The sequence below is a fragment of the Podarcis tiliguerta genome (genome assembly GCF_965153285.1).
Source record: "Podarcis tiliguerta genome assembly, chromosome: 2".
NCBI classification, from domain to species: domain Eukaryota; kingdom Metazoa; phylum Chordata; class Lepidosauria; order Squamata; family Lacertidae; genus Podarcis; species Podarcis tiliguerta.
Window position 1 is genome coordinate 99512401 of NC_139535.1, and position 27655 is coordinate 99540055.

The following is a 27655-nucleotide window of genomic DNA, read 5'->3' on the forward strand; positions in this document are numbered from 1 at the left end:
GCTCCGAGGAAAACCACGGGGCTGTCCGGGCTCCATGCAATCGGAGAGGGCGCTTCGGAGCCAGACAGTCGATAGCCCTGGTTAACTCCACATTCCAGCGGGCCACCAGGGAATCAGCTGAAAGGCCATCAACATGGGTTAGAGCATCCCCTACCACTCTCTGGAAACCATTTGGATCCATTAAGTGGCGGGGGCGGACCATCCGAATTGGTCCCACCTCCCTGCAGAGGGGAAGGGTCGCGGAGAAGTCCAGTTGCACCAGGAAGTGATCTGACCATGGCACTTCTTTTGTTTCACTTTTACTTAGTGTCAGATCACCCACGTCACTAGAGGTGAACACCAGGTCTAAGGCATGTCCATGACTATGAGTTGGGCCAAACTTATTCAGGGACAGCCCCATGGAGGCCATGCTTTCCACGAAGTCCCGAGCAGCCCCTTGTAAGGTCGTGTCGGCATGGATGTTAAAATCCCCTAGGACAACCAAACTAGGTGTCTCCAGGAGAAAATCCGCCACGACCTGAAGCAGCTCGGACAGGGAATCCTTGGTGCAGCGGGGAGGTCGGTACACCAAAAGGAATCCTGTACTGCCCCTATTGCCCAACTTCCAGAACATGCACTCAGAGAGCTGGATCTTCCCAGTAGGACGCCTGGTGCAAGCTAGTGACTTCCTAAAAATCACTGCAACCCCCCCTCCCCGCCCACATGACCTGGGTTGCTGTGCGTAAGAGAAACCTGGTGGGCAAGCAGCGGCAAGGACAGGCCCATCTGCTTCCTCCAACCAGGTCTCTGTCACACATGCCAGGTCAAATCCTCCATCCACAATCAAGTCGTGGATGGCAGTGGTTTTATTCATCATTGACCTGGCATTGCACAGCAACACTTTCAGGTCATGTGGGTTTCCCCTGTTGATTCCAGTATCCATCCGGTCAAGGCCAGACCCGGAGGCAGGGATAGTCTTCAAACAACGACTAAACCTGCCTCCTCGGTAATGACATGGTCTGGTCTTAGCGTAACTCCGCCTCCTGCCCATGATCACCGAGATCGGATGTCCCAGTGCTTTCCCCCCTGTGAAACTTGTCCCAGCCATTGTGTTGGCTGGGGAGCCACTCCCAGGCAGCCCTGATCCCACCCCTTAAAAACAAAACACAAACTATACAGAACCAATAAAACAACAACAAAAAGGAACAGAACAATTGTACTAAAATTAATCCCCAACCAACTATCCGTCCCACCCACCCACCCCCAACAAAGGAAAAAAGAAAAAAAGGAATAAAAATTTAAATTGCCACCGACTGCTTGAGGACATTTTAAAGCACATTAATCAGCTGGAACAGGGAAGCAATGGCAGAACACTTCCCACACTTCCCAAAAGTTTGTTCCAGATAAGGGCCTGGGCCACACCCCCTGGGCCAGTTGGAAAAAGCCCTGGAAGGGAGCAGGCCCTGCAGTCCTCACCCAGCCGATGGTCCAAGGCTTTCCTGCAGCAGGAGTCCCTTTATAGCCGGGAAAGAGGGCCTGGGCCACGCCCCCTGGGCCAGTTGGAAAAGGCCCTGGAAGGGAGCAGGCCCTGCAGTCCTCACCCAGCCGATGGTCCGAGGCTTTCCTGCAGCAGGAGTCCCTTTATAGCCGGGAGAGAGGGCCTGGGCCACGCCCCCTGGGCCAGTTGGAAAAGGCCCTGGAAGGGAGCAGGCCCTGCAGTCCTCACCCAGCCGATGGTCCAAGGCTTTCCTGCAGCAGGAGTCCCTTTATAGCCGGGAAAGAGGGCCTGGGCCACGCCCCCTGGGCCAGTTGGAAAAGGCCCTGGAAGGGAGCAGGCCCTGCAGTCCTCACCCAGCCGATGGTCCGAGGCTTTCCTGCAGCAGGAGTCCCTTTATAGCCGGGAGAGAGGGCCTGGGCCACGCCCCCTGGGCCAGTTGGAAAAGGCCCTGGAAGGGAGCAGGCCCTGCAGTCCTCACCCAGCCGATGGTCCGAGGCTTTCCTGCAGCAGGAGTCCCTTTATAGCCGGGAAAGAGGGCCTGGGCCACGCCCCCTGGGCCAGTTGGAAAAGGCCCTGGAAGGGAGCAGGCCCTGCAGTCCTCACCCAGCCGATGGTCCGAGGCTTTCCTGCAGCAGGAGTCCCTTTATAGCCGGGAAAGAGGGCCTGGGCCACGCCCCCTGGGCCAGTTGGAGAAGGCCCTGGAAGGGAGCAGGCCCTGCAGTCCTCACCCAGCCGATAATAATAGTCAGTTCTTGACAATATTATCCTCTTATTTTTCTTTTATGTAATTTCTTGACGGATAAACACAAGCAAATAAACCCACCCACTTTGTATGGTGTTTTGCAGCTTAAGAGCTTTCACGGAAACTATGTTGCTGCAAAGAGTGGATTTCATAGAATCATAGAATTGTAGAGCTGGAAGGGACCCTGAGGACCATCTAGTCCAACCCCCTGCAATGCAGGAATATTCAGCTGTCTCATATCCTGCAGCCTTTGCATTCTTAGCACCATGCTCTAACTGACTGAGCTGTCCAGGTTGTTTCTGAGAATTAAGCATTTTTCGTAGTGTCTGTGAAATTCAGTGTTTGAAAAAGAAAAAGTTCTGACCTCCATTTTACTCCTTTGCCTAGTCCTTAGTTGGCACAAAAGAGTCTTTGAGAAAGAGTATTCTTGCAGAGTATTGCTGCTTTTATTCTTAAAAAGTCTTCTTCTCCAACCACGACTGACAGCTTTTACACACACCAAACGCAACCAGCTTTCTACCATCCAACCAACCCGCACCCAACACTAACATTGACCACACTATATATGCAGGTACCATTTGGTGAAAGGTTGCAGGGAGTCCTTGTAGGCCGCTGACTCATGCTGATTTAGTTCTTTTAGCATTAAAGAAACAGCGGTCAATTTTTAGCCGTGACAATTCTGAATGACTTTGTTTCTCTGACTTTATTGCAAACCTACAGTTTGCTACAACCCCCCCCCCCCCGAACTCTCTGACCTGTAAAAATTATAGGGTCTGCGTAAATTTGTATATATCCAAATATAGTCATAAGAAGAGGCAAAGAGCTATCTAGAACATGGAAAACAGTGCCACCAACTCTGAGTGCTGCAGATAACATTCATCCTTTTCTTGTGGGTTCTGTGAGTTTGTAATTACAATGCCAAGCCTATATTCCCCTCCAGATTTAAGAGCTAGAGGCTGGCTTTCCCCCCTAATGAAAACTGGAGTTCTCCAGAAAATGACATTAATTTCAGAACCTGCCCGGTGCAATCACAGCATACGCACAACCCTGATTAAATGCCTTCTCAATTTATCGATCAAATCATGTATCTGAACACAGTCACACTAGAATGCCTAACCACCACAGAAGATGCCAACTGGCTTGTGCAGTGAAAAGAATAACGAACCCAAATCACTGCTCAAATCTTAAGCAGAACTGATAGAAAAGTCTTTTCCAGGCTTCAAGCTGTTGTCTTAGGGGTGCTCAGATGGCTAGACAGGAGGAGGCAAAATTGTATCCAGGGAATTTATTTCTCTTATGATAGTAATGATCTGTCCTAGGCAGTAAGTGCCAGCAAAGAATTGTTTTTTCAAGTGCCTTCACCTTGATGACTTGTTTTCTATTTACCTTAAACATACCAAGCAAAGAATGCAGAAGATGCTTCTTAAATGCTCCATTAGAAAATATTTTACTTCAAATCCTACTTGCGGGATGTTCCTGATTACTTCTAGGAAACAATTAATCCATTGTTTGTGTTCGTATAGCAAGCATCCAATTGGATAGACCTTTCCAACTCTACAATATCTTTTTTGAGCCAAGGCAACCAGAACTGTACACTGTATTCTGAGTCTGGTTGCACCATAGATTCCCAACTCTTTAAGTCATTTATGAACAAGTTAAAAAGCACAGGTCCCAAGACCAGTCCTTGGGGAGTCCATTTTTTTACCTCCCTCCATCAGACAAAAATGTTTGTTTATAACCATGCTTTTGGCTGCTTAAACATTCTATGGCCTTTTAAATGTTTTTTTGGGGGGAGGGAGGCTATTTGTTTGTGTTTGTTTGTATTTTGTGTTCTCGTTTTGAATTTTTATGTTGTAAACCACCCTGTGATCTTCAGATGAAGGGCAATATACAAATTTAATAAATGGTAAGAAGAAGAAGAACTGTCCATTTATTCTTACTCTGTGCTTCTTTAGAAAAATCTGTGTGCTAATGAACTAAACTGAAAATACAAGAAGTCAAATATCTCAACAATGATGGTCTCTTAGCTCATGGGCTACAAAGAGGATGTTTCATTCATCGTGGCATGATGATCTCCTTAAGAAGCAGGTGGTTACCTCTTCCAGTGGAGCATCTCTTCAGAAACAATTGGCTTTTATTGCATAATACACAATTGTGTCATCTTGCTTGCACAATAACTTTCCACTTGTGCAAATGAGACTCCTTGTCCTCTCCCCCAGAGACCCCAGCATACCCTCAAAAATAATTTGAGAAGGTTGGGGGACCTTCTCAAGAGCAGGCCTAGGAGAGGAAAGAGGGGAGTCCCATCGTGTCTACTTGCGCAACATTGGATCTTGCCCATTTAGTGAATAGCCAGTGCTTAGTACAGTGTTCTCACATCTCATTATGATGTGATGAACATCATAATGAGACGGATACACAATCACGAATGTGGCAAAACCGGGGCGTGAGTGTACACACAGTAATGTGAATCTAGCTGCATACATTATTATGGCCCTCCTGAATCATGAAATGGATGGAGCAGCTCATAGTGGGCAAAATAACAAACGGTTTGCATTTGTTGCACTGAGGCAATGCATTAAATCCCCTAAATAAAGAACTATGGTGATACGGTCATACAATTGGTAGTAGTGATATATAAGTAATTTTACTGCAGCCCGCAAGGAAAGCAAAGACCACGGAGGAGCATTTGCATACATCACTCTCTCCCTGTCGCCGAGGTTCTGCACTGAAGTTCTTTCAGAATCTGGTGCTGCTCTTGCCCTTGCCAATGCTTCCCTAGGGTTATTCAGGAACCTTGGAACAGAACAAGATTGGCTTCAGGCCGAAGCACCGGAAAAGGTGGTGGTTTGTGGGGGAAGGGTTAGCCGTTACGGTCTTGTTCATCACGGGTGATGTGCTTCTGTGTTGTCTAATTTTAAACTATCTTTACCACAGTTTCATGTTAAAGGCCAGCAGAATGTATCAGTACAAGTCTTGGCTATAAATAAGTAAGACTCCTCAGTTTTCACCTCGCAAGAGGTAGGTGACTCAGAGCTGCCATAAATAACTCTTTATGATGATTCCCTCGCCCTTTAGCAAGCAAGCAGTGTAGTACACGGCTGTGCCACATATAAGATGATGGATCACATAGTGTGTGCTAACTAGCAGGAATGAGTCTGTGAACAAGAAGCACAAATATTAAAAAAGGCACAAAAAGTCAATGTATAACATGGCCTTTTATGAAATTGGCATGGCTGTCGCTGAGTCAGTTCTGGCATTGTCCTGCTCAGAACTTACAAAGTTCAAGTTTCAGAAGGGATCTCGCCCATCTACTCTCTGCCCTGCTGTGCTTTGTCATTCACAAACAACTGCTGTTTCTAAATTAGGTAAATATATATATACAGATTTCAAAAAAATGTAATGCTGCATGGCAGTGTGAGAGGGGCATTCAGGCAAAAGTGCCAGAGGGCATGAATGAGTGGGAGATACTTTTTGAGGGGAGAACCCACCATGATTCAAACTGGAAGCACCCTATGTTAATAGGGATGAATATATATGTTTGTAGGTGGAGATTTACACAATTCTACCTCACTGCATGAGAAACATGGTGCTCCCTCTTAAGGTTTCTCTCATTGCCACACCTCCATAAAATTACAGTATATAGAATTGCACTATATCACTATTTTATTCATATTTTCTCCCTCCCCCAGAGATCAGCAAGTTATCCTTGCATGCAAGCCTCATTAAACCTATTGCTGTTCTCAAATGGATACCTTTAACAGGCAGATGGTAGGCTGGGAACGCTGTCTTGGTCAATGATTCCATCTGTCAAATGGTGCTGTGTATTGAGGTAAATGACAATTTATGCAGATAGGAGTATGTTTTGCTTCCTTCATTAATGATGTACTTTCCCCTTTTTGCTTAAGGGCAATGCCATGCATTGTGTCTGCTATTTGGAGGTGAAGTTACTGATTTTTGCTGGGCTCTCAGCTATCCCTTCAAAAATAAGTGGTGTTTCCTACATTGCTGCTGCCATAAATCTGTTGCAACTCATTATTCTTGTTTTGGTTCGCTCTCCCATTTGTAGCAAGGCAGGCTCCCTCCATCCTTTTCTGTCATTTTCAGTATTCCAAGTACATATTGCCTTCTTCAAGGTAATTTTCTCCTTTTAAATTGTTTCATTTGCATCCACAACATTTCTTTCCAGGGTTATTTTTTGCTTTCCAAAATTCAGATCCCAGTTCATATGTGTCACCTCTTTAGGATGCATTGAATCTTCTAATATTAGTTATTGCTGCTCATCCACTTAAAGCAGGCATAGGCAAACTCCAGCCCTCCAGGTGTTTGGGACTACAATTCCCACCATCCCTGACCACTGGTCTTGTTAGCTAGGGATGATGGGAATCGTAGTCCCAAACATCTGGAGGACCGGAGTTTGCCGGAGGAGAGCCAGTGTGGTGTAGTGGTTAAGAGAGGTAGTCACGTAATCTGGGTAACCGGGTTCGTGTCTCCGCTCCTCCACATGCAGCTGCTGGGTGACCTTGGGCCAGTCACAGTCTCTCAGCCCCACTCACCTCACAGAGTGTTTGTTGTGGGGGAGGAAGGGAAAGGAGAATGTTAGCCGCTTTGAGACTCCTTAAAGGGAGTGAAAGGCGGGATATCAAATCCAAACTCTTCTTCTCTTCTTCTTCTTCTGCCTGTACCTGACTTAAAAGCTTTAGAAAGTTGCTTGTTCACTATGCATTTCAACACCTCTTAAGATATCATAACCAAATTTTGCACAGTGGTCCCTGAGATCAAGTTGCAGGTTTTTGTCTGAGTAGAACTTCACTCACACAACATTGGATTCAGTTTTACTTTTTAAAGAGTCTGTGTGTGCAGTGCCTGATTTACAAGCTATAACCATAACAAGCTATAGTTTAGGGCCCCACTCTCTTGGGGGCCCCCAAAAAAATTTAAAGGAAAAAACCCCTGAATGTACATTTCCAAAATATAACATAAAAAAACAAATCAAATGGCTTTAGATACCTATTAGGTCCATAAATTACCATATAGCATATATTCAACACAAAAAACAGCGACAAAGGACAACTGGACATATAAAGGGCCCCATTAACTTCAGTAGCTTAGGGCCTCATCAAAACTAAATCTGGCCCTGTGTGTTTGTGTATTAAAAAGCAGGTCTTTGCTATAGAAAAGTATCTTCAGAAGAGGACTTCATTTTTTATATATATAATAGGATCATTTCCTCCCCCCCCCCCATTACAATGTTAAAACCCCAAAGCCTATCTATAAATATATGATGAAGCATCACACATAAGTGACTTGAAATTGCTAACAAGCTGACCGTTACAACATATTTATTTATCCCCCCCCTTGCATTTATAGATATTTCTCGCCTATGCTGTACTTGATGTGGAATATAATTTATTCATTTATTTTATTTTACTTTAAACGGTGCTAAGGGTCACATCGAGAAGAAGTTTGCAAAATTCACCTTCCTTCACTTTACGCTGATGTCAGCGGAGGGAAATCAATGGGCACAACCTGAAGCAACTTAGCCTCAGAGTAAAATGAATATCCAGGCTAAAATAAGTCTAAATATAAACACTAAAAGAACAGGGGAAATAAAAGGGGCTTAATCTGGTGCTGGAAGATAGGAAGTCATTTCCAGTGAGATTACAGCTATTGTGAGTACTTCTGTGTGTGTGTGCATGCTTTAAAATATACTGGAAAAATCTGTTCCCTGCAGAACTGCATTTCTGAAAGAAGGTTTGCCTGTGCTTTAAAACTGTAGTCCTACAAACAGGCAGCTAAATTTAAAATATGTTAGCTGCTTCCCTTAGATCCTGAATATTAGCTTGTAATTTCATACTCGTTTTGTTATTTGCATAATATAACAAAGAATTTCTGTGTCTAAACCATGCCAAACATTCTGTATTGTTCAAATTAACAGTATTCTTAATCAGAAGGATTTTGTGTTGCTTTTAAAACTTATAGCTGTGGTAAAAAGCTTTAAAAAAACACAAAAAAGTCCCTGGCATTCGTCTTCCCATGACATTTTCTTCCGTTACATTTTTGCTTTCAGTAACCTCCACTTTTACAAGAGCAAATAAAGACTAAATACAAGAAGCTTCAATTGGTTGCAAGTTTATGAAAAAGGTTGAAATACATCAGAGGGATTTCTGATAATTAACTTGAGGAAATTAAAACCCTTTACTCTGCATTCAAGGCTTCTGCCTTCACAGTTTAATTAAAAATCCTAAGGTCTTTTGATGCAATCCTGCTGACCAGCATTCCTGCTTATCAGAATAAATTGATGAAACACAAAGATTATATATATGAATCTTGCTTAGATCAATCTCAAAATAATGCAGATCTGAGTAAAAAATAAATACAGAAAAACAGTGCAGCTTTGAATCTATATCACTTGTGGGACTCAGGTTTTGGCCCTGAGTCTTGAAATAGTTCAGACAAGAGATGAAAATAGAACTTATCAAAAGCCCTGTTAGTCAAGGAAGGTAGACTAGACACCCTACCTTTTGGGGGTGGATGATGATGATGATGATTTTATTCTTTATATGCCACTCCATCTGACTGAGTTGCCCCAGGTACTATGGGCAGCTTCCAGCAAAATATTAAAACACAATAAAACTTCAAACATTAAAAACTTCCCTGTACAGGACTGCCTTCAGATGTCTTCTAAAAGTCATATAATTGTTTATCTGTTTGACGTTTGATGGGAGGGCGTTCCACAGGGTGGGCACCACTACTGAGAAGGCCCTCTGCCTGGTTCCCTGTAACCTCACTTGTCACAGTGAGGTGACCAGAAAGTGAACCGCCAGAAAGCCCTCAGAGCTGGACCTCAGTGTCTGGGTTGTGAATGGTGGGTGTGGAGATGCTCCTTATGGGAGTTAGAAAGAAATAGTTCATGATCGTTTTGATAAGACTTTTGTTCTGCCTTTTCATGTTTAATCTCCCTTGAGGTTTTATTTTTCATGGAGAATGTACATTGGCTGAATTTTTCTCTCTTGCTGAAAGTTAGGCAGAAGGACCAATGCAGATCTGGGAAAATCTAAGCGTTAGGGGGAGAATGGGAATGTTATACATTCCTTGCAAAAGTGAGGTGTAAACAGTGGGGTCCCACAAAGAACTGTATTGAGATCAATGCTTTTTAACTAGTTCATAAATGATTTGGAGTTAGGGTTTTGAACAGTGAGGTGGCCAGGTTTGCAGGTGGCACTAAATCTTTTAGTTTGGTGACAACATAGACCTAGTCCACATGGTAAAGGTAAAGGAACCCCTGACCATTAGGTCGAGTTATGGCCAACTCTGGGGTTGTGGCGCTCATCTCGCTTTATTGGCCAAGGGAGCCGGCATACAGCATCCGGGTCATGTGGCCAGCATGACTAAGCCGCTTCTGGCGAACCAGAGCAGCGCATGAAAATGCCGTTTACCTTCCCGCCAGAGCGGTACCTATTTATCCTCTTGCACTTTGACGTGCTTTCGAACTGCTAGGTTGGCAGGAGCAGGGACTGAGCAACGGGAGCTCACCCCGTCGTGGGGATTTGAACTGCTGACCTTCTGATCAGCAAGTCCTAGGCTCTGTGGTTTAACCCACAGTGCCACCCGCGTCCACATGTTAAGCTAAATCATGGCTTGGGAAAAGAGGGCGGTGCCCAGTTAGCGGTGAGGTGGCTGCCCAAGGGAGGGCAGGAGGCAGGAGGGGAGGGGGTGTCAACTTGCAGAAAATATTGGGGGGGGGCAACATCCCTACATATTTTATTGAGGGAGGGCCAAAGGGGCCAGGGCCCCAAGAGTTGGCACCTTTGCCCACAAGGGAGACCAATTACCTTATACAATTGCTGGGCAATCAGTAGATGACTTTTCCATGGCAATCTCCCTGGATAAGGGGTCAAAAGACATTTGAACTATCCTATCCATGCTAGTTTTATGAGATACATGGTAGGACATGCTCCTTTCAAAAGAAGGTCTGTTTAAATGCCTTTCACAGATTGCTGCTTCTTTATTTCTTCTCCTCCACCTCCAATCAACCTTCAATCACCCATGAATGTGGGTGACCCATTATATTGTAAGTAGCCAGGTAAGTAGACACAGGTGGCGCTGTGGTCTAAAACACTGAGCCTCTTGGGCTTGCCGACCGGAAGGTTGGAGGTTCGAATCCATGTGATAGGGTGAGCGCCTGTTGCTCTGTCCCAGCTTCTGCCAACCTAGCAGTTCGAAAGCACACCAGTGCAAGTAGATAAATAGGTACCGCTGTGGCAGGAAGGTAAACGACATTTCCATGCACTCTGGCACTCATCACAGTGTCCCGTTGCGCCAGTAGCAGTTTAGTCATGCTGTCCACATGACCCGGAAAGCTCCCTTGGCCTGAAAAGTGGGATGAGTGCAGCACCTCATAGTTGCCTTTGACTGGACCTAACCGTTCAGGGGTCCTTTACCTTTATCTTTTTTTACCTAAGTAGTCAGTGAATTGCTTCTGAAGACTGACTTTTGCAAATACTGTTGCAGGAAGTAATATGAAACAACTTTGTCTACAGGTTTCCTTGGCATGATGGATTCTACCGCTATGATACTTCAGATATACAATACACAAAAGTGTGTTTGTTTGTGTGTGCACACATGTCTGTAATTTTAAACTGAGTATAATAAGTTTCCTTTAAATTTGCAAACCACAGGAGGGCAGTAGTGCATTACTATAACAAAGCAAATACGCAGCAAGTCCTTTTAAACATCTCTTAAGAATTAAATCAGGTTGTTGGGATCCTAATGTAAGAAATTAGAACTGCATACATTTATTTATGTGTTTGTTTGTTTATTACTGCAGACCACATAATTGTGATTTCATGCCATTATTTTTATATGTAGCATATAATGCTGCAGGTAGTCTCTGTTCTGCTTTAAGCTATAATTTGTCTTCTTACTCTGTGGTAGAAGCAGCAATACAGTGAGTGAAGCATTCCGAGAGACTCATTAATCTGATTCAGGAACATTTCTCTTCCTAATGCTTAAAGGCACAGTATGCAATCCGGGCAAAAGGAATTGATTTTTTTAAAGTTCCACTTTTAATGTCAATGGGGAAATGTTTAACACACATTCTATCTCTCCCTCCATATACATTAAAGCATAGCAGGAAAATAACATAGACTGCTGCTTTAATACTTAAACTGGTATTATCCTGGGTGTCCAGGGAGATACACGGGCTTGAAAAGAGGCTTCTGGGTAGGGAAGATCTGTGAACTTAAAACAAAACAAAACAAAAAAAAACCTTGCCTAATGTCCAATGATTACCTAGGATGGCAGTTCCTAGTTGCAGTGCTCAATCCCTATGGACTCCTCCCTGTCATGTGAACAACTCCACTCTCTCCCAGTAGAGCAGGGTTGGGCAACCTGCTCACTCCCTCAGCATATTTGGCCTAATTTTATGGGAGTGGCAAAAAAGGGCAGCAGGAAGAGAAAAAAGGGGTGGCAGAAAGAAAGACAGGGACACACCTGTGGTTCCAGCCCTGCTCTGCTCCCTACTGGTGTGCAGCCCCTGAACCAATGACTTTCAACAGGGACTGAAGTCCTCAAGATGATAATGCCTATCCCTGCCATTCATCATTCTAGACCAGGGATAGCAAACGTGGATCGCGGGCATTGAAATTCCCAACTCCCCTCAGCCCCAGCCATCACAGCTCGGTGGTCAGAGGTCATGGGAGTTGTAGTCCAGCAACATCTGGAGGGCACCATGTTGGCCACCCCTGTTTTGCATCCTTTTATCCCCTCCTGGTGCCGAAGATAGAGCACAGTTGTATTCCTAGACTGCTGTGGGGAACAGCTGGAATTCTGAGAGTGCTACACCTGATGATCTCCTTCCTCACTTGGTGGTTTCAACCAGAAACTTGTTATTTTACTCCTTTCCTATGGCATTCCTCCTGTTACTTCATCTAGCCCAGTCTTTCTCCCTTCAGCTCATCTTTACCAAGTAGCAGCCATTTCCTTCTTTTTGTTGTCTTGGCTCCTAGGCTGAACACATGTGCGCGCGCGCACACACACACACAGAGAGAGAGGCTGGTTATTAGTAAGAGAATAGCTAAGGCACCCATCCCGGGACTACCTTTGAAGGTGACCCGGAAACTACAATTAATCCAGAATGCAGCAGCTAGACTGGTGACTGGGAGTGGCTGCCGGGACTGCATAACACCGGTCCTGAGAGATCTGCATTGGCTCCCAGTACGTTTCCGAGCACTATTCAAAGTGTTGGTGCTGACCTTTAAAGCCATAAACGGCCTCGGTCCTGTATACCTGAAGGAGCGTCTCCACCTCCATCGTTCTGCCTGGACACTGAGGTCCAGCACCGAGGGCCTTCTGGCGGTTCCCTCATTGCGAGAAGTGAGGTTACAGGGAACCAGACAGAGGGCCTTCTCGGTAGTGGCGCCCGCCCTGTGGAACGCCCTCCCTTCAGATGTGAAGGAAATAAGTAGCTATCTTATCTTTAAAAGACATCTGAAGGCAGCCCTGTTTAGGGAAGTTTTTAATATTTAATGCTGTATTGTTTTTAACATTCAATTGGAAGCCACCCAGAGTGGCTGGGGAAACTCAGCCAGATGGGCGGGGTATAAATAATAATAATAATAATAATAATAATAATAATAATAATAATATCCCTCGCTCTGTTTTTAAATCAACAGCAGGGACATAAACAAATTCTGATTTCTCTTCCTCAAAGCTCAATAACATTTTGGGGAATCTGCATGGGCTCTGCTGCATTGGTCACATACTGTTTATATCTCCTAAGCCTTCCTGAGCTGAGAGTAGTAATTTGTAGTGAGCCGCAGAGATGTATGTCACATAAGTCTAGAATCATTGTACTGTAGAGTTGGAAGGGACCCCGAGGGTCATCTAGTCCAACCCCCTGCAATGCAGGGATCAACTGCAGGATGACGTTGAAGTGATTGTTCGCCAAAAAGAAACTACAGAAAACATAGGTTCATATTCCAGTGCATTAGATGAAAACACACACATAAACCATTTTTCATGTTTTCTGTGTACTGAAGAGAAGGCAGGCAAGAGAGCTCCTTCGAGATTGTCTTAAACATGTTGCTATGACAACAGGCATACTGTGCCTTCTCAAATGGACCAGATAGTAGTCCTGCTACTATTTGCAGTTAGTTGTAGTGTGACTCATAGGTTTAATTAAAATGTAGCACAAAAGCAAAGTGCTTTCCCATTCTTGTCCATGGGTTCCTTCTTCCACTTACTGGGTTTTTTATTATTATTTGTTTGCTTTTTGTTTTTTGCTAAGCATTGTTTGCTGAGGTAAAATTTGCTGAGGCAAATTTGTGGTTCGAGCCAACCTCTAAACCATGGTTTGCAAACCCACATCAAACTGCAGGTTCAAATCATGGTTTGGAGACAAGATGCAATACCAGACTATAGTTACTTTAAACTGAACCCAGAAGATTTTGTGTAGAAATAAACAAGGGTGTGTGAGAGACGTTTCGGAGCAATGGATGAAGTGTGATTGCCACTGAAGTTAATAGCTCAATTTTGAACTGTTTGCAACTGTTAACAGTCATGGCTCTTCCTCCCCAAAAAAGTCCTGGGTTCTGCAGTATGTCTCCAAGCTATTATTCCCAACCCCTTTAACAAACTACAGTTCCCAGGATTCTTTGGGTGAAGCCATAACTTGGAAAAGTGCTTTAAATGTATGGTATGGATGCAACCATGGTTACTTCTCTGCTTGAGTATAACAGATTTTGCTTTTGAATTCAGGAAAGCACCCTGCTCAGCCTCCCTCTAGTCTGTAATGAATCTGCAGACACAATTCTTGAAATTGTGAAATCCACAAATTAGGAAAAAAACATATCAGTTTCTGAAGATATACTTCTGAAGATACCCATTCCTGTTTTTTTCATGAAGACAAGCTAACATGTTTTGTGGCAGTGCTATTGGTACATAACCTTCTAAGGATTGAATTGCTGGCAGAGAAAGCATGAGGACTGGGCTATGATCACTTTTCTCCTCCTGTTGAGTTGGGAGGGTATGTTCTTGATAGTTCTCTGTGAAGGAATGCTCTCCATAAAGTACTTGCAGGTAAAACCCAAAGAGAGTTGTGGAGTAGATAGTGAATGGAACCCCCTATAATTGTACCAGGTGGGACTGGGGTTTGTTTGTTTTTTGCTTATAGAATTATAGTGGTTTCGTTCAATGTCCAAAAGTAATAACTTGCCTGTGGTTACAGGGTAAAAGAAAGGTCCAAGATAAGGTGCGTCCAAACCAAAGAAAGTAAGACTACGTGCATGTCTTGGGATTTTTCTACCCTCTTCGTGGTGCAACTAATTTCCATTTGAAATCTGCATTTGAAGTTTGTCTGTGGGTTTTTCGTTTAGTCTTACTAAAAGATATTAACATGTGTAGTGTCAATATGCAAGATGAGTTTCTAATAAAGACAAATCATCAAAAAAGAGATTCCGATAATTATCTCCTGGGCAGCTTTATGTATAGTTTTAACCTGCTTTGGCTTGCACTTAAAGTAGGATCCTATGTGCAATGAAAAGCTCCCCAGCCAATTTGCACAGGTCTTGCATGCCTGAAAGGAGACCAGAACAGTCTTTGCTCCTTCTGTTCTCTTGGCTTAAAATTTGAAAGCCCAGTTGTGTTATGCAGAGGAATGAGGAAATCAGCGATCCTAATAAGTGCTGCTGAACCAGGGGAGGACTATGAGTGTACCCCACCATTAGCAGAAATGGTATCAGACTGCAAAGTGTATATTTTCCAGTGGTATTTTGCTTCTTCAGAAAGCACTGGTTTCTGAAACATTAACATGAAAATCCAAAGGGCAAAAGCAGTGTTCTGAGTTTTATACTGAACACAACTTTTTTCTCCTTGTTTAAATGTCTACCTATAGCACCTTCTCTGGCTAAGGCAGAGTAAGTCCATTGCATGGTATTCTGCCTGAAGTCTATTCAGCATGCATTGCATATTGCATGGTGAGATTTGGCTTGTGATACAGCGTGACAGAATATTGTGATTCAGAGGCTTAAAAGCTCTCTGAGTTCTTCATAACCAATACCACAAAAAGATATATAAAATAAATCTGAAAATTTGACCTTTATTGATTTTTGTGTTGGGCTAAAAATCTGTTTCATATATTGATTTCTTATTAAAAAAGGAGGACGGCTATGAAAAATATTCAAGTGAAGGTCCTTGTCCTAATAAATTATGTTGAAACTCAATTAAAACCCCTTGGGATTATTTCCCATCTTATGGATGTACTGTGTCAGGTTTGATAGACTGATAGGATGCTTGCTTCTTTTCAACCTCAGTTCAAAGCTCAGGAGCCAGCCTTGGGATACACACTATAAATAATATTTTCTGCCTGGAGTAATATGAGGCATATGCTATAATGCAGTAATTATCATACTCTGTGTCCTAGGCATATAATTAATTTTAGGTATTGTGATATTTCATATTCTGCAATTTGGCTCCAATATGTAAAAAAAAAAAAATAGCTAGCGCTTCAGGCAAGAACCTTGTGTTTGGAGAATGATGATTGGCCGTCCCCAATAATTGGGAGTGGGTTGTCTAGATGGAAATTAAAGCTTCCTACCTCCTTTTGTAGATCTTCTAGCAATGTAAGACATGTCCCCCAGTATTACCTGTTGTCTTGTCAGTTACCTTTACAAATTCCTCCAGATTTTGTATCCAGTCCTGGTTCCACTGAACTCTGTAGCAAAAATAAGTGGGAGAGGATTACACTCTTTATTATCGTTGTGTTCTTACCGATATCTTGGATCCATTTTGATCTGGTTTCAGGCCAGGGTTTAGCGCTGAAACAGACTTGATCACCCTGGTTGATTCCTTAAATCAGGGGAATGATAACTGTTTATTCGTCTTGACCTCTGAATGGCTTTTGATACTATGATATTCTCCTGGAACGGCTCTGTTATACTCCTACCTGCAGGATCATTGCCAGAGCATAGCACTGGGACACAGCTGCTCAACCTTGTGATGATTATGCTGTGGGGGTTTGCAGGGTTCAGTATTGTCCCTTATGCCTTTTAACATCTGTACAAAGCCTCTGTAAGAGGTCAACCAGAGATTTGGATGATGGTATATGGATAACACCATAATTGCCATTATGACATGGTGTGAGGATTCACTGACTTTTAGTGTAGTGGTTGTGGCTTTAAACACAACCTTTTATTCAAGTCATAGGGGCTACTCTTTACTTACTGTTGTTGTTGTTTTTATTATTATTTTAAGCCCCTGTATAAATCTATCTATCATCTTAATTTGACTTGGGCATAAAACACTCAAATCTGAGTTTACAGTTCTAAGAATTTTCTGTTCTGGTAAAAGTCTTGATTTTCAGTTGATTTTCTGTATGCCACTTATGAGGAGTATACTACATTTAACCAATTGATGTTGCCAGTGAAGTTATTACTGAAATGATACAGTGGAAATTTGTTGAAGCATTTCTGACTCTACACATCACCTTTGGCTGTAATTTTTTTGCGGGGGGTGGGGCGGGGCGGGACTTTTTGAAGCAGCTAGAAAACCCCAGTATTCATGCTTCTTTATTAAAATGATTGGATGTTAATTTTAGGCACAAAAATGACAAGGAAGATCTGGGGAAATTTCCTAGGGTTTTTGTAGAGGTTTCTCTAACCCTTTGGAGCAGGTTTGTGGGGTACAGGGGGCACAGACTGAGAGAAGAGACTGTTCTATTGTGCAGGTGCAAATTTTGGTGCTAACAAAATGAATTCATTAACTGTAGCCCAAGCTAGTTATATTTTAGGGAGAGATTTTCCTTAAGAGATAAGTCTTTGAATTCTCCTTGTCTTAACATTCTGTGGTTTGGAAAGCAGCTTATACAAAGAACTGTTCATTGCTGCTTTTAAATTTTATTTACCCTAAAGGATGCATTTGCAAATCATAAACATCTCATGACAAATGCTTTGAGTGCAACAATATTTTTCCCACTGAGAACAATGTTTTGATTGAAAATCAAATTTGTTGGTGGTAATTGGTCAGAATGTAAGTCTCGTAATGTGGGATGCTATAATATGCTGTCCGTTGAGAGTAAAGACTTTCTTTCCAAAAAAGCATGTCACATGTTGTGAAAAACATCACTATGAAGAGCATATTTCAACTGAAACATTTCAAAATGTTTTGTATACCCTGCAACATATTAAATGCATGAATTTTATTAAGGACACTCTTCATGTTTTGAAAGGGAAGCTCTCAAATCAATTGATTTGAGGGATTTTGGCTTGAAGGTAATAATTTATTTTGATGTTGTTCTCTTGGGTGTTCTTAACCAGGTGAGAGAAGTCGCTTCTATCTAGTCCCACAGATTATTGCCACCTATAACAATACCCACAATATTGTTGGAATGGGTCATTTGAATTTGTGCTTATGGAATATTTTGTGCAGTTCCTTCTCTGAGAACAAACCTTCAGATTAATCCCATGCAGGCATTTGCCTGGTTCAGGCTCTGTCCCAGCTGCTCTGTTCCAGCTCTTGCCAACCTAGCAGTTCAAAAGCACGCCAGTGCAAGTAGATAAATAGGTACCATTGCAGCGGAAAGGTAAACAACATTTCTGTGCGCTCTGGTTTCCATCACAGTGTTCCGTTGTGCCAGAAGCAGTTTAGTCATGCTGGACACATGACATGGAAAGCTATCTGTGAACAAACCTCAACTCCCTCAACCAGAAAGTGAGATGAGTGCTGCAACCCCATAGTCACCTTTGACTGGACTTAACCATCCAGGGGTCCTTTACCTTTGAGTAGAAAAGGCTCCCACTTCAGAAGTTAGCCCTCCAACTCATGGAGTGTGATGAGGATGCAGCTAGTACTCTCATTCCTACTCCCTCTCTCATTGCACAAGGGTCAGAATCATAGCTTTGAAAGCAAAGTGCAAACCTTACAGCTATATTCTTTATTTATTTAGAAAGCCAGACTTGGACCTTCAGCTAACAAAGTCATATCTCCAATTGAAGACCGGAGCTGTAGTTTACCATCCAATAACCTTGATCAGGTTAAGCTGACAGATTTCAACTTTCTCATGGTGCTTGGAAAGGGGAGTTTTGGGAAGGTAGGAAGCCTTGATGATTTCTTCTCATGTGCCTTATTTTAATGGGGTTTTGTGTTTTACTCAAATTAATAATACACAGGGGCGGGGGGGGGGGAGCAACAACTATTAAAGGAAACGGAGGAATACTGAATGTATGAAGGAAGAGAGTCAGTGTCCCCAATCTTTGATAAAGGGAAGAACTGTGCTAAACAGAATTAGTAACTGGGCATGTGTCTCCAGAAAAGCAGACTTAATATCCTCGTAGGTGTGCTGTTGTGCTCAGAGTGAGTATAAAATAGGGAATGCGAGTTCTCAATCCATTATTGTATTGGATGGTGAAGAATTCAATAACTGCTCTTAACTGCACCGAGTGCCCTCACATGTCATAATTCCTTGCCTGGTGCCTGATTCCAAATAGCATCTGTATTCAAGACCTCACCTAAGAAAAGTAACATTAGTGAACAGCTCAACATCATGCATATGGGAGTCCACACTGCCAACATTTGAGAAAGGAGGATAATAGCTCAACCCCTTTTTTTTTTTCATTTCTGAATGAGATGCATCTTTAATTGCTTAATGGCTGAAAATGCTGCAGACCATTCCTTAAAGTCATAAGAGCCATTCTAGAGATGGCCATGCGACTTTATGATTAAAATTTGAATTTACAAGAGTAGGAGGGTCTTCTAGTTCAGCTATTAGCCACTAAGCAACCTGCTATTGTTCTGTTATTTAATGGTGTTTAATAAAAGAAGATGTAATCTCTACATCAAAAAATATGTACATATTCCTGGGAGATGTAATTGGCTGTTGAGATCTGATGCAGTTCCTTATATATATATATTTACAAAACTGATTGTGTAGCATAGCTTCATTGTAGAACAGTAAGATTTTAATAAGAATTTGACTGCACTTCCTTAGAGCAGGAGACAAATCACCAGGGCTGCTTGTCTATAGATTTTTATAAGAAATAACCTGTCTCTTGTGGCCATCAAATTTTTCACCCTCTCCTTTGTGCAGGTGATGCTGGCAGAACGAAAAGGGACAGAAGAACTGTATGCAGTCAAAATATTGAAAAAAGATGTGGTGATTCAGGATGATGATGTAGAGTGTACCATGGTTGAAAAGAGAGTTCTAGCCTTGCAGGACAAGCCTCCCTTCCTAACCCAGCTTCATTCTTGCTTCCAGACTGTGGTACGTCACATGTTCACGGGTGACCCTGATTTCTTCTGACTCCTGCGGCTATTCAGTTGTCTGCCAAGGTCACCACTCTTGGCACTGTCTTTCAGTAACATTCACAACAAACTTCTGAGCTCTTTGAGATTTATATGGTAATGATAATTTAGTTAACATAAGGACAGAGTTTTGAATATACAGGCTCTAGGTGGAATTGAGCATACCGCAAGGTGCTGTATGCATGCATGGAACAGGGGCCACTCACACAACAAGACTTTCCCGCCCCCCCTCCACACACCCTAGACCTGTTCTGTCGTTCCCCAACCAGCCAGAGCAGATTTAGGGGTGTGGGGTACACAGGGGGAGTAGAGAGACGGAAGCCTCATTGTGTGAGAAGACTCTGGTCCATGCATGGAACAATTTGGTTGAATCCCATCCTCTTCATTTTGTCATTGAACTAGGCTTGCCATATGACAAGTGTTTTCCTGACATAAGCCTTAAGCAACAACTAACAACTTTGCTTAGAAATGACTGCCTCTAGAACCTTTGCAGTAGATATTTCAGACTTATAAAACTCATCGTTGGCTTTCTCATGCATGTTCAGTTTAACTTGAACTGATGATGCGCAAGAAAACTAGTCAGTTCATCCATGCACACACTCATTACATGATGGGTGTCAATGGGTGATCAGCATGTGCGAAATGGCTGTTCCAGAACTAATAGCACAGGCAGAGTTTTTATAATGTTTTTCAGTGAAGACAGTTCACAGGCTGAGCTTACAAGTGACCATGCACCAGACTTCAGGGAACTCTGTCACTTTATTCTCTGACCAATTTCTCAGATGCCATTCTGAGCTACAACCTTGAACGAATTACGGTTTCATTCTGACATTCTGTATTTCACTCCATATTCTCCCGGATGGAATTGGATTTGTAATAAAGGAAATAAGCATTATAGAATTAAGAATGGGAAGGGAACCCTATTTCTGCACAAAAGATTGGAACGTGTCATTGAGTAAGCACATGCAGTAAAGCGGTGTAATGCTTATTTAAAATTTTAATTTAATAGCGAGATTTGTAAGAGATATATCTCTATCACGCAACCCCAAAATAAATCTTGAAAGTTGTGATTTGCCCACATTAATTAAAATAATGAAATTTGCTGGGGGCATCCACTTCAAAACAATGAAAAGAAATTTCTTTTTCTAAAAAAAGAAAAAAGAAAAATAATAAGCTACTGGACAGTAAATTAATGATGCTGTGGCAAAGGAATAAAAACGAATGTATAAAACCTAGAATAGGAATGCTAAATTAATGAGTTTCTGGTACAGTGTGTTCTAAATATACTTCAAACTGTTTGACTGTTGATGAAGCAATTAATAGACATAAGGAAAAGATGTCATAAGGGTAGCTCTGTAATTGGGAAGTAAATTTAACCATTTCTATGTGACACTAAATTGGATTTTCTCTCCCTCCCCCAGCTGGGCACCTTGTGTGGGTGAACAGCCCACCCTGCCCTATATCTGGCACTGGTTCCATTTATTTTTCTGTAAAAAACAGAAATTTAGGGAAATTAAAGTCAACACTGCAATATCAATTTATTCGTTCCTTATTTTGTCTCAGAAATAATGATTGGGGGGGGGAAAGGCTCCCACCCACCCCCTCAGTGACAGGCTCAATAATCAAATATCATTATGAAAAGCCAATATGAGTTTGTCTACTGAACAGAAGAGCATTGGCGTTATTATAGCTATACGATATTGTTACATGACTTGTCTGTGCTGCTGTGTTATAATAATACAGATTTGTGTTCAGTGTAGATCTGCTTAAGATTTCTCTTAACAATTTCATAGTGACAGGTCTCTGCTGCCTGATATATATTTTTGCTTTCACGTTGTGTGCTAGGATCGCCTATATTTTGTCATGGAGTACGTGAATGGCGGTGACCTCATGTATCATATCCAGCAAGTAGGAAAATTCAAGGAGCCTCAAGCCGTGTGAGTGTCTCTTTCTCTGTTCATTTTCAAATCAGAGTTGTCATTTAATATTTTGTTCTAGGGCTATATTTGTCCTCTCTCCTTCCCATCCCCACCCTGCCCCCTTTACTAGGGTGTGTCATTGGCAACCCTGCGCAGTAACTCTGGCTTCCAAAAGCTCGTCAGTATTACGCAGATTTGTGAACTGCTCAGAACAATTAACATTCTAGGCGCCAGTCATTTCCGTTATCTTCGTGTAATTAAGTCACTGAGCATTTGGCAAGGAAATGTATTTCTTGGATCTCTGTATCCTGTGCGACTCTTAAACAAGCTAAGCAACAGTGGCAGTCACAAAAATTAGATATCGTCTGATATGACATATGCTATCTCCTGTTCACACAGCTTTTGTCAGGTTGTTTTATATTTCTTTTAAGCTTTGTGTAACATTCTGGGCTGATACCGATAACTCTCCTTCAGGAGAGAAAGGGGCATAGGCCCCTCCAGGATGAGGCCCCCGGTAACCAGCCAGAGAGACCTGAGGGATTGAAAAGAGCAAGGAAGGACATAAAATGGGGGTCTGGAACCTTAAGCCCAGGCCCAAATGCAGACCTCTCTATCTGGCCCATAGGACACTCTCCAGGCCACATTCCTTTCTTGACACATTCCTTGAGTTATTTTGCTGGTTGTAATAAAGCCCAACAACAACAACCACAACAACAACAAGAAGCAGTCTTCCATACACGCACACAAATAGCCAAAAAATGGGTAGAGGCAGCGGTTCCTTGGCAAGTGCCACAATGGAAGCTCCAAAACATATTCCTGTCCCAGATGTCATGTGAGGGAAAGCGACCCCATGATTCTTAAATCAATTCAGTTAGGGTGGTAAGCAGGTTCAAGCTTTCCGAAAGGAAATTTTTAATTGGCTCAAGTTCTTTGCTTATCTGTGTGAAATGAGTTTTGAGTAACTCTTCGAACATCCCTGACAAGTAGAAGATAAGGTTGTCCGGGTACTGTAACCTTAAGCTGTTTGGCCATTTTTCTGTCTCATTCAGGGAAGGGCACCTTAAATTTTCTCCTGTTAGACAAAGATCAGAAGAAGACCTGGATGGTCGCCAGATTCTGTGTACAAATCAGTAGGCACAGACCATCGCCCAACTCAAAATAGTCCGGCATGAAAATCCCCAAACTCAGTTCCATGGGTGGCTCTGAGTCAACTCCCTGGGATAGTTTACTGTTGCACATTGTTTCTAAATTTATTGTTGTACACTGTTTTAATTGTCTATTTTAACCATATTTGCACATCAGTTTCTAATGCTGTGAGCGTCATCTATTTCAGAGGCTTCTACTCTGCAGCCTCTTATAGTTGTTTTAACTGTGAGTCTTTTAGTTCTTACACTCTTACAGTTGTTTTAACTGCATGTTTTTATTTGCTTTTAGTTCTTATCTGTCTTAATTATCAGTTTTTATCCATCCATTATCCGTGTTTAATCTTGTATTTTAGTCAGATGTTTTATCCTATGCTTGTTTCTTTGCCCTTATTTGCTCCAACATTTATCAGTTTAAAAAAATCCTAACTGCTATTTTATTTATATGTTGTTGTTGTTTTTATCCTGGTCTGTGACCCTAATAAAGTTCATTCATTCATTCATATTCCTGTATCTAATGTGGTGTCCTTTTCTTGCAGGTTCTATGCTTCAGAGATCTCAGTGGGGCTGTTCTTCCTGCATAAAAAAGGAATCATTTATCGGTGAGTATTCAAGTTGCACCCAGAAACACTTTTGTTTGCTCTGCAGAAAAACAAAGTTTGTCACCACCGGCGAAAAAATAGTCATGAGGGCGGGAGGAAGTTGGCTGCATGCATTCTCAGGAAGGAATAGGTTAGGCTGATAAATGGTAACTGGCCCAAGGCCCAGCTAGTGAGTTTCATGGCTAAGTGGGAATTTGAACCCTGAATTGCTTGATTATGTGGTCTATTCTGGCCACCTTAGAGCATAAAACTGAGTATCTGGAAACTGATCAATAACCATAGCAGTTGCCACAATTCAGACTGAAGAAACAAATGTATTCCAATTTCCAAAATGAGAGTATACATACTGCATAAGTGGAAATTTCTGAACTCCCTTTGAGGGCAGAATACTTTCGGCAGAGTACAATACATGTTACAGTAGTTAGTTCTTGGAGTTTCACGGTAGTGGTACCTCGGGTTACATACGCTTCAGGTTACATACGCTTCAGGTTACATATGCTTCAGGTTACAGACTCTGCTAACCCAGAAATAGTACCTCAGGTTAAGAACTTTGCTTCAGGATGAGAACAGAAATCGTGCTCCAGTGGAGTGGCAACAGCAGGAGGCCCCATTAGCTAAAGTGGTGCTTCAGGTTAAGAACAGTTTCAGGTTAAGAACCGACCTCCGGAACGAATTAAGTACTTAACCTGAGGTACCACTGTATCTGAGCACCTGAGATTCTCACTCCTAACCCATGAGCACTCACAGACTATGAACCTGTGTCACTGGAATAGAAATTTCCATTGGAGCCCATGGAGCATTGTCGCCTCTTGTTTGGATTCAGATTTTTAATTGCTGTGTGATTTCTCATAGGGATCTGAAGTTAGATAACGTAATGTTGGATCATGAAGGGCACATTAAGATTGCAGATTTTGGGATGTGCAAGGAGAATATGGCTGATGGAGTGTCAACGAGGACCTTCTGTGGGACTCCTGATTACATTGCACCTGAGGTACTTGCTATCTGAGATGTGAAACACCAGACACCCATTTCCCCAAGGCAACTGTGAATGCATGTTGAAGCAACCTGTCCAGTACCAGATTCCTTTCACTGATAATCACATGATGATAAAAATGGTGCATGTTAGGTTGTGGGTGAACATATCAGACAGCGCAGCGATTCTCCAAACAGCTCTTGTTTATTCACAGGCCAGGACAGAACTGAACTGAAGGGTTCAGTCAGCCTGCTTATATCGAGCTCCAGTACAACGTTACTGTAACAACTTTCTAAAACTATCCAATCACTGAACGTCACTTTCGATCCCTTATTTGCATAACTATCTACAGTATCCCCCTGCTGGCCCAGGGTGAGTACATAACACTGCATAGTGACAAACTGGGGAAAACCACACCCTCCTGGGCCTTCCTGAAGCACTGCAAGCCCAAATAGGATGGGCAGTTACAAATGAAGTACAGTGAAGGAAAACTTTGCCAAGCTGCTAATATGTCTCTTAGGCCAGAGCTACCCAACTGCATTTATCCCAAAAAAAAGTCATTGACACAGCCAGCTTCTTTGAGTTTTATAGGTTATACAGCCATAAGAGTAAAGTCTGAATTTACCACACAGTTATATCTTGAATTAGTGTCAGTTAGGACTGGCTTGTTATTTACAGGCAGGTAAATCCTTACTTGAATTAATATATATTCATATTTTGTGTATCTAGACATCTCCTCTGTCAGTGAAGCAAGTGAGCTGAATGCTTTTTTTTTTATTTGGCTCTCACCTTTCTGCTCACTTTCTTTTTATATCATGAAAGGGAATAATTCAGCTTCCCAATTACTTATGTCTTTGAAGTACACATTCTCCCAATTAGTGCCTCAGACAGCACCTGTTTGTTAAGTGTGAACACAGTTTCCACTCTCATTTTATGTGGCATGCATTAGCACAGTAAGGCTGCTTTTCTGCATTTTATTTATACTGTAGAAGTGAAATGGAATAGAATTCCATTGATGATTCAACTAGTATGTCTTTAACTAGGGTTTGCAGATTTTAAAAACGCATTTAAAGCCCCAGAATAAAGCAATAATTGCTTCAGTGTTAGTGTTGACTTCCTATGAAGTTCTGTTACTACAGCAGAGCAAAAGAATCTTGGCCCCTTCCATTCAAACCAGTGTTTACTAACATTTATTTTTGAAGTAGCATGTAATAGATCTGGTCTGCAATGTGAATTTCCACTGAAACACCTTGTTTAACATACTCAACTACTTCACCAAACAAATAACTGATGTTCAGTAGTCCTTGTGCAGATACACCACTTAGGGTAGGTTTACACATAATACTTAAACAGGTGTTATATGCACAAGCCTCAGCAAACCCAAGTGAAGTGTCAGACTTGCACACTCCCTCTTTCTCCCCTGTGGCCAGGATACTGACTTCTGCATAGCTTGTGTACAAAAATGTAATCTTGGTTTTAAACAAGCAATGGTTAAACAAGCTCCTAACTCCTGATTCGAAGTTGGCTTATTGAGAATCATCCATGTGCTGCTAAACCATGGTTTAGCATTAAGTGCAAACATACCCTTAATTCTGGTTAGCATTCACTATGATTTGTTTCCTTAGCCCCTGCTAAAATCAGAATGTTTTACCTTGCCTTCCCTCTGGAGTTGATTCATAGGAAGATACTGCCAACATCAGTTTCTCCCCTTAACAAACAGAGAAACTGGAGAGTTGAGAATATTGTCTTAACCATGGTTTCCTTGTTGCAGCTTTAAAACTTCATGCAAACCATGGTTGTCAACCCATGATTGCACATTGTGGCCATTTCTTGCCCTTTTCAGTTTGCCACCATTACAGATGCCTGTAGCCAGGCCCATGCAGAGGTTGTCTGAGGCCTGGGGTGGGAGTCTTGCTCTTGGCATGCCAACATAAATCTGGCGGGTCTCCCCACCACCACCACCGGCTGGCTCAGCCCTCTGAGGCCTGTGGCAAGTGTACCTGGCTACTCCCTGTTCTGCATGGGCCTGCCTGTAGCTGTTCCTGTGAAATGCATGGAGATACAAATGTTAATTACATGAAGCTGAATCAACCAATTGTTCCAACTGCGTCCCTCCGTAGATGACTTCCGTATTTTTCCATTATCTTGATTTTGTTTATAAAAATTATTTCTACAGAATATTTCAGTTAGATGTTTGATTAAAAAATAATAAAATCAACCTTAAAACATATGTTTCTTCATTTACAATTCACAGATTATTGCCTATCAGCCATATGGAAGGTCAGTCGACTGGTGGGCCTATGGCGTGCTGTTATACGAGATGCTAGCTGGTCAGGTAAGGATGTTTGTGCTTCTACATTTAATACTTCAATGAGTGAGCATTGATGCCAGGTGAATGACTAATGTGAAAGATGCCTTATTAGTAGAGAAATTAACAGCAGGGTTGTTAGATTCAGTCGGTTCAATCCATATTTCCCCCCAACGCTCTATGAAAGTTAAAACAAGTCACGAGATTATAATATGCACATTGTCTGCATAGCTAACAGCTCATCAGCCTTAATAACCAACCTGTTCCTGTGTGCACACAAACTGATAGCGTTTAAGTATGTAATGAGAAATGCAAACACAGAGTGGCCAAGTTCAGTTGAAGGCAACATATCAGTTAGGTTTAATTTCGTTCTGCTGGCTCATGGAAGAGGTGATCCAGTAACCCATTAAGAGCTAGCCTTCCCATTGAAAGCTGTGCAGTTTTCCATCGCTGGGAGTGGAGGAGCAAAACTGCACAAAAAGTGTGGTTTGTAGTTATATAGTTCTGCTTCTTTTGTCTCCAATACTTAGGGATTTCTGGGGAATCATCAGCCACTTTCAGACTGAAAATAGTTTGTCACCTTCCCTTATGTAAAGGTAAAGGTAAAGGGACCACTGACCATTAGGTCCAGCCGTAACCGACTCTGGGGTTGCAGCGCTCATCTCGCTTTATTGGCCGAGGGAGCCGGCATACAGCTTCCGGGTCATGTGGCCAGCATGACTAAGCCACTTCTGGCGTACCAGAGCAGCACACGGAAACGCTGTTTACCTTCCCGCTGGAGCGGTACCTATTTATCTACTTGCACTTTGACGTGCTTTCAAACTGCTTGGTTGGCAGGAGCAGGGACCGAGCAATGGGAGCTCACCCCGTCCTGGGGATTCGAACCGCCGACCTTCTGATCGGCAAGTCCTAGGTTCTGTGGTTTAACCCACAGCGCCACCGCGTCCCTTCCCTTATGTAATGCAGCACAAACTAAAGCCTCATTCGGATGATCAAATCTTGGTTTAGTAAGCTGAAGTGTGAATGAGTTTTATGTACCTGGACAGAGTCCTTTTGCTCCTCCCTTCATGTGAGCATGGAAGCAAGCCAGGAAGCTATGGCTAACCATGCCTTCATGTTATGTCCAAACCAGGAAACTATGGTTAATACCATCCGAACCATCCACAACATAAACCCATGGAACTTTTCTTCCTA

General features: G+C 42.5%; 1 protein-coding gene and 1 long non-coding RNA gene across 7 annotated transcripts in view; one reads left to right on the forward strand and one right to left on the reverse strand.

The window, feature by feature from the left end:
* Window positions 1–27655, forward strand: part of PRKCA (protein kinase C alpha) — a 195376-nt gene that overhangs the window by 151925 nt on the left and 15796 nt on the right. For 3 of the 6 annotated variants that reach the window (XR_014508007.1, XR_014508008.1, XM_083427514.1), the window contains exons 9-15: window positions 14449–14472; window positions 18163–18306; window positions 19303–19476; window positions 21363–21454; window positions 23118–23180; window positions 24033–24171; window positions 26408–26488. Coding sequence is in view for 2 of the 6 variants with exons in the window: in XM_083427514.1 (XP_083283640.1) it covers window positions 14449–14472; window positions 18163–18306; window positions 19303–19476; window positions 21363–21454; window positions 23118–23180; window positions 24033–24171; window positions 26408–26488 (717 nt within the window). In the remaining 4 variants the exon portion in view is untranslated. The remainder of the gene's footprint in view (window positions 1–14448; window positions 14473–18162; window positions 18307–19302; window positions 19477–21362; window positions 21455–23117; window positions 23181–24032; window positions 24172–26407; window positions 26489–27655) is intronic. The other 3 variants (XR_014508009.1, XR_014508010.1, XM_083427515.1) reach the window with 1 other exon arrangement.
* On the reverse strand, window positions 4317–16532 carry LOC310671777. The gene is made up of 3 exons (XR_014508179.1): window positions 16165–16532; window positions 15817–15933; window positions 4317–5015 (listed from the first exon to the last, which is right to left on the reverse strand). It is a non-coding gene; the product is annotated as an uncharacterized lncRNA (long non-coding RNA).